This window comes from Oncorhynchus kisutch, unplaced genomic scaffold, assembly GCF_002021735.2.
Source record: "Oncorhynchus kisutch isolate 150728-3 unplaced genomic scaffold, Okis_V2 scaffold1083, whole genome shotgun sequence".
Lineage (NCBI taxonomy): Eukaryota > Metazoa > Chordata > Actinopteri > Salmoniformes > Salmonidae > Oncorhynchus > Oncorhynchus kisutch.
Genome location: NW_022263028.1, coordinates 72,386 through 80,363, shown reverse-complemented (window position 1 = coordinate 80,363; position 7,978 = coordinate 72,386). Strand labels below are relative to the sequence as shown.

At 40.4% G+C, this 7,978-nt stretch overlaps 1 protein-coding gene across 2 annotated transcripts; it reads left to right on the top strand.

Moving 5' to 3' along the window:
• The first annotated feature begins 2,857 nt into the window (after nt 1-2,857).
• On the top strand, nt 2,858-7,032 carry LOC116364459 (transcription factor Sox-9-B-like). Of its 2 annotated transcripts, none has more exons than XM_031817594.1 (3): nt 2,858-3,651; nt 3,965-4,212; nt 4,704-7,032. In XM_031817594.1, the coding sequence occupies exons 1-3, from the start codon at nt 3,212-3,214 to the stop codon at nt 5,483-5,485; spliced, it is 1,470 nt and encodes a 489-aa protein (XP_031673454.1). In that variant the 5' UTR covers nt 2,858-3,211; the 3' UTR covers nt 5,486-7,032. The 2 variants fall into 2 exon arrangements, with proteins under 2 accessions (XP_031673454.1, XP_031673453.1); XM_031817593.1 differs by having other exon boundaries at nt 4,701-7,032.
• The last annotated feature ends 946 nt before the right edge of the window (nt 7,033-7,978 follow it).

Genomic DNA, 7,978 nt, shown 5'->3' with positions numbered 1-7,978 from the left:
CATTAGAGATTAGTGTTCACACATACAGTAGACCACATTAGAGATTAGTGTTCACACATACAGTAGACCACATTAGAGATGTATTGTAATGCTATTATTTGGTTGTAATCCAGGAATATGTAAGCAATAGAAACACTGTACATGAAACATGAACATTACTCCACTGGTTTCTCTCTCGTCTTGTAACGTCCTTAATGTTTTTGATTGAATACATCAAAAGCCATACCATAAGGAGAGTTGGGAGAAAGACATCTTCAATCTATTAGGTGTCAAACTTCAAGTAGCCCAACAAAGCACATGTGCCAACACATTATGCTGAACATGATATTTCCACGACAACCTTCCCAAACATTCACTGTTCATCATTACACACACTATTACACACACTATTACACACACTATTACACACACTATTACACACACTATTACACACACTATTACACACACTATTACACACACTATTACACACACTACACACACTACACACACTATTACACACACTATTACACACACTATTACACACACTATTACACACACTATTACACACACTATTACACACACTATTACACACACTATTACACACACTATTACACACACTATTACACACACTATTACACACACTATTACACACACTATTACACACACTATTACACACACTATTACACACACTATTACACACACTATTACACACACTACACACACTATTACACACACTATTACACACACTATTACACACACTATTACACACACTATTACACACACTACACAACTCACTCACAGTAACAACTCAAAAAGTAAACACATTATTAGAACTGTGTAATGATACATTGTTATTATCATTATTGTTATTATTATTACTATTATTATTATCATCAGTATTACTAACATGATTATTTACATATCATTACCATCATTGCTTCTGCTAAATTCTAGAGTGTATGATGTCACTGAGTAATGTATAACAGCACTGCGTAGTACATCGAACAAATAACATTCTATTTCAACCTTAAAAATGTGTATGTGGAACTTTATATTCGGATTAGGTTTCTAAAATGAAATACCCGGATTAGTGACTGAACCCTCTCTACAAAGCGCCCATTGTCGCAGACCAAACAAGTTCTGGCGCTCGCCCAACAAGGTTGACCTTACTGCTGGTGACACATTTGTTTCGTTTAATTTAGGCAGCGTTATTTATTTGGGTGGTACCTACTTTTGTGCTTTTCATGTCAATCAAATGTTATAATACAGCAGTTTGAAATGTGAAGCAGCTCATGCATTGATTATTTGTGTTATTGATGATTTAACTTGTGTTATTATTGATGGTGTTGTTGTTGTAATTAGTATTACCATATAATAATGATCACGACCTAAATATATATTTAATCATTTGAGAAATCAACATCAGTGAAATCGAAAGTATTGACGAGTAGTCTTGAAAACAACATTTAACATGAGCAAATAATGGAGCAGCGAGAAAGAGAGAGGAAGAGAGAGGAAGAGAGAGAGGAAGAGAGAGGAAGAGAGAGGAAGAGAGAGAGAAATCACCTGCAATTGAAACATTATAATTGAGAGGGAAAGCGCAATAGAGCGAGAGAGAGAGAGAAAGAGAGATAGAGAAAAGAGAGATAGAGATAAAGTTGATAAACACTATTAGCTGTAGGGCCTATAAGAAAACATGTATTTGCCAATTAACACTATATTATGCCATATAGATACAGTGTCACTTTAACAATTAGTAAAAAATAATTGACTCATTATACAATATGTGCGGACGGAGAGAGTGAATTTAGAAGTATCTCTCATTGCGGTTCCTATGTAGCTCTTACTTATGGAACTATAGGCCTATATACCCACAATTACATACATGGCGAGGGCGACCATAATGTTTACTATGATTCTAAAGTATTTTCAACATTATTTTATGAAGATGAGCATTCATTTCTAATCATCTATAGGTCTACTCACCGCTGACATTATGGGGACGTCACAGCCCTTCAGTGGAGTTTCTGGACTGTTGTCTCCCCCTATTGGTCAAAATAGACGGTGCTGCAGTGCGGTGGCACGGAGAGCAGTCGGTGTTGTGTAACAATCCACATCAAATTACAGAAAGCATTCAGCAGGAGATAACACAAAAACAAGACAGCTACTATGGGCTTTACTGAATTATATTAAGCAGATACTTTCTTTTTATGTAGGTTAATAGGCCTGGCCAATTTACATCAGTATAACAGTTTCTTTGCCTGAATATTTGAGATGCCACATCATGTTCAGTAACTGTACTTCTTCATATGAAATGAGCTAGTCTAGTATCCATTTCAAAACGAAACTCTACATCCTCGTAGATGTATTTTCAGAATGAATTGACTTTGTTTCTATTGAAAATACAAGTGTTACAATAAATAAAAACAAACACTAAAGTAAGAAAATGTACTTGAATAAGACAATAGAGTTGGTCATGTTTTTATGTTTAATACTTTAATCGAAAGATGGACACATGACAAACTGGTGGTTATACCAGACAATATATATTTGAACGTTTGTATATTTCGTTTTTTGAGTAAAATATACCAATAATGAACACAAACAAGTATCTAGGCAATATGACTCTATGATTATATGCTTATAATAAAGGAATAGATTATGAATTATTGAATAAATGAACATTTTCCGACAAAAGTAAAAATAATTTAACAAATTAACATATTTTATTTGGTGTTATGTCCCTCTCTCTGTTGTTGACTGAAGATTGGGGGGAGCGCAGAGTCAAATTTCGTCTCCGCCTCCTAAAAATGTTCACCCAATCGCTTCCTTCCTGACTTGGACCAGTCTATAAATACAAGCTTCACACTGAAAGTGTATTCATAATTCTCTCAATGATCTTTGAAGTTTGACGCGAACATTAAATTGCGACTTTATGTCAGAAATAGTTTTATTTCCAAGAGAAGTATACATTAGAGTGCGTTTGCAGCGTGCCTATTCCATCGGGTCGCAAGAAAACGTGCTTTGAATAGGCGACTTTTGAAAGGACTTCACATTAACATTCTGACAGTTTGCAGGAGTGCATCTTGGACAACCAATTTGCGCACCGAACTCAGTGACATTCATTGCAGCCCGTGGGCACAGCAGCAGTTGGATTCTAAAGTCTTGATAGGAAGGAATTTTTCCCTCCAAGAGCAATTCATTGCATTAGCTCAGCGGTCATTTTTTTCGCATGAATCTACTCGACCCCTTCCTGAAGATGACAGACGAACAGGAGAAGTGTTTCTCTGACGCTCCAAGCCCCAGCATGTCTGAGGATTCGGTCGGCTCGCCGTGCCCGTCTGGCTCCGGTTCCGACACCGAGAATACCAGGCCGTCTGATAATCATCTCTTACTGGGTCCAGACGGCGTGCTCGGCGAGTTCAAGAAGGCTGACCAAGACAAGTTCCCTGTATGTATCAGAGATGCGGTGTCTCAGGTGCTGAAGGGTTACGACTGGACCTTGGTGCCCATGCCCGTCCGACTGAACGGCTCCAGCAAAAACAAGCCCCATGTCAAGAGACCCATGAACGCGTTCATGGTGTGGGCTCAAGCCGCCCGGAGGAAACTGGCGGACCAGTACCCACATCTTCACAATGCAGAACTCAGCAAAACCCTGGGAAAACTCTGGAGGTAGGTTACAACTCCTTATCATCACTTTTCCCCGCCGTTGAGGATATTTTTAATTTGATCAACTAATATTGTGCTATTCACAAATAGCTTATTAGATAAAGCTTGAATTTATAGCAGTGTGAATCAGTTATTTGGAAAGATGTCTGGTGTATAGCTACAATTCAATAGTGTAAACTATGGGCATAAATTCGATTCGAATTTGTAGTTTTCAAATATTGGGCTATAATAATAACATCTTAATAATAATATTAATAATTACAGTACTTGTTTCAACACTTCGAAAACGTGTAATATAATACGATACTTGTTCCAGATTACTCAACGAAGGCGAGAAGCGCCCGTTCGTAGAGGAGGCTGAACGCTTGAGGGTGCAGCACAAGAAAGATCACCCCGACTACAAGTACCAGCCCAGAAGGAGAAAATCCGTGAAGAACGGGCAGAGCGAGCCAGAGGACGGCGAACAAACCCACATCTCTTCCGGTGACATATTTAAAGCTCTCCAGCAAGCCGACTCGCCCGCGTCCAGCATGGGAGAAGTGCATTCTCCCAGTGAACATTCAGGTAAGAAATATTCATTCGAACAATTCATTAAATTGTCGTTCTAGATAATACCAGGTTTACTCAAACTTGCTTTTGGTCGATATAATCATGTTATAATATAATCATGTTAAAGTAGAATGGGAATCACTATTATGCCTGTGAAATAAAATAGTTCTATGTCTTTATATTGTAAATGCCTCTACTATCCTATTCAGAACGGGAATATCAGTGCCTTTAGGGCTCTCATGAACTAACACACCTGTCAATGATTTGTGCTTTTTACAAGCCATCATGCAAATCTACCACCTGTCTTTACTCTGCCCACTTATCTCTTCCTCTTTAAAGTACATTAGATAATGGCACCATTCCCTTCATGGCGGGAAACTCCGAAATCTTATCTGCAATTTCTTAATTTCCAAGCATATCTTTATTAGCTCCCTGGTTGCATCATTTGTGTCAATAATATCATGATGGTGTGCAGTGAGATTAACTCTTTGTTTTCCGACCAGCAGGCCAGTCCCAGGGCCCACCTACACCACCGACCACCCCCAAAACAGACCTGGCTGTGGGCAAGGCCGACCTGAAGCGTGAGGGCCGACCCCTGCAAGAGGGCACGGGCCGCCAGCTCAACATCGACTTCCGAGACGTGGATATCGGCGAGCTGAGCAGCGACGTCATCTCCAACATCGAGGCCTTCGATGTCCATGAGTTCGACCAGTACTTACCGCCCCACGGGCACCCCGGCATGCCCGGCATCAACGGCGCCCAGACGAGCTACACGGGCAGCTACCGCGGCATCAGCTCTAGCTCCATTGGCCAGGTGGGTGCTGGAGGCCATGGCTGGATGTCCAAGCAGCAGCAGCAGCACCCCATCTCCATCCTGAGTGGAGGTGGAGGTACTGGGGGAGAGCAAGGCCAGAGCCAGGGGAGAACCACTCAGATCAAGACGGAGCAGTTGAGCCCCAGTCACTACAGTGAGCAGCAGGGCTCCCCTCCCCAGCATGTCACCTATGGTTCATTCAACCTGCAGCACTACAGCGCCTCATCCTACCCCTCCATTACCCGCGCCCAGTATGACTATTCTGATCACCAGGGCGGCGCCAACTCTTATTATAGCCATGCAGGTGCCCAAGGCTCAGGGCTTTATTCCTTCAGCAGCTATATGAGCCCCAGCCAGAGGCCCATGTATACCCCCATCGCCGACCCCACCGGAGTGCCCTCGGTGCCCACCCAGACCCACAGTCCACAGCACTGGGAGCAGCAGCCTGTCTACACACAGCTCTCCAGGCCCTGAGAGTCCAGAAGTTAGAGGTCAGCCCTTAGCACAGACTGTCCCATAAGAACCCATCTCCTACCAGAGACTCTTATCTCCCAGAATCCTCGGGGGCCCACAGGCCTCTACGCCAGCACACCCTCCACCGCCAATATAAAAACATTCAAGAACATTTTGAAAGTAATGAACATTTATTATCTTGGGAACAACGGCTCACGACAGTGCCTTTTTTAACGCTCGGAGTTGGGATTATATTTTTATAGGTATAATGTTAAAAGAAACTCCGTTTTGAAAAGAGGAATCCTCCGTGAGGATATATTTGTTATAAATATTTGAGTATGTACTGTGTATGTGTTCTGAACTGTCTTTTGGTACTATATCTTTCGGGGGATTTATACGTTTAATGAGGAAGAGATGCTTTAGGTGAACAACGTCCTCCGCGGCCTTACTTCTCGCTCATGTATTTTTGTACAGGAACAGGAAGTCAAAAGAAAATAGTCCCCCTACTCACTGCCTGTCCTCTTTTAATACATTGTGCTTTGATTCTCATGTACATATCTTACTGTAATTGTTTACGAGATCTTATAAGAACTGAGCAAAGTTGGTGTTTAAATGGTTTATGGTCGTGACTTATTATGTGACCATGTCATCAGTGAATTAGACAAATTATCGCTATTTTCTTGTTGCTGCCTTAGCAATTAACACATCAGCGCAAGTTATTGTGTTGGGAATGCTAATAGCATTAGAAAGTGCCATATAGTTACACCAGGGGCCTTACTGACTGTGTTGGTAGATGTGACTGAGAAATGCTTTGTATTGCCTTCATGCCGTTGGTGCCTGTTGAAGCGCAGTAGAGAGACTCTTTACATTAGCGATGCTAGCGCAGCAGTGTAGCCTAGAAACCACAGCTGAGTTCTCACTTCCTGTCTGTGGAGAGATACAGGAAGTGGCCTTTGACCCCCAGCAGTCTCCCTTCCAGTTGTCGTTCTTCTGGCCTCTTATTCCTTCCAGTCTTAACATCTAATTTATTCATTAGCAATTAATTTTATTTGAAAAGTAATAACTATTTTGCATTTTATTCCTTTTTAATTCAGCAGCGACTAATTGAGATGAGAAAATATGAACTCTTCTGCAGATGGGTTAGCTGTTTCGATGTGGTACAAATTGTTCTAAGCATCTTTGTTTATTTATAATTTGTCAAGGTTTTCAGTTGAAATAGTTATTTTGATGATCTAGTTGTGTACAGATGAATTGTGATTGTGATCAGACTTGATCTGAAATATGGAAAAAAGAAAAAGCTGTGCGTTGTTTTATTCATTCTGACAGATATGGATATCATGGTTATTGGAGCTGTGGCTGCAGTCTTTCTATAGAATCACCAGAATACTTTTTGGTTTTTGAAAAAAGTTGTGTTCTTTATTCTTTATTCCATATCTTAGTTCTCATGTTGGCATCTTTGTAATTCAACTGAATTCTTGTTTTCCTAGGTAAAACACGCCATTGTCTTAAAAGAAGCTTATCTTTTGTATTATATTGTTTGCAATAAAAGAAAACATATTGAAAATAAACTCTATGGTTCTGTTTCAGATATTCAGAGAATGTTATTCTAGATTCAGTATGTACATGCACCCTAGCAGGGGGGTGAACAGTTTTATCCACTACATTTCTGGAAGTCTCTATCATGTCAACTTAGGAGCAGTGGGGTTCCTTTATACCCATAATGCAATGCTTTGTAAGGGAAGTCGACCCACGCTGAGAGAACAGTAAGATGGAGAAGTCATCTTAACTTATAAAATAAAGAAACTATCTAAAATAGAAACAAAACACAAAACAATATTACCATTGTACAACATTGAATCCATGTAAATAGACTAGCCAGTTCCTATGCTATAACCTGTCACCTACATAGATAATACCACTGTAGAATCAGAAAAGGCCTGCGTGTGTAACTTAAGGCCAACATTTGACATTCATTTGTCATGTAAAATATCCTGATGAAGGAATGTCCAAAAGATTTTAACAAACTATTAACTTTAACCCTTACCATAATCCTAACCTTAACCATAACACTGACCTTAACCCTTACCTTAACCATAAACCTAACCTTAACCATAACACTGACCTTAACCCTTACCTTAACCATAAACCTAACCCTGACCCTTATTTGAAACATTTCCCTAACCATAACCTTAGCAAGCAGTTGCTTATCAACAGATAGTTTGATAGTATGAGCATCTACAGATGGACCATCCAAATAAAGTGTTACCACAAATGATTTTCAAAGCAAACTTCCATTGTCCCTAGAGTTCCTGAATATGTTTACATTGTCAGCTTGCTCCACTCTTTATGTTCGTACTCCTTGGTTGGTGAGCCAGGGGGCTACTAGCTTCCTTTCATCCTGTCCTGCAGGCTTCCCATACCATGAGGTCACCGGGCCATCAGTACTACAGCCTATTGGGATGATGTATGTCCACACCCCTTCCCCCACCATGTATACCCCACTGCTTAGAGAAA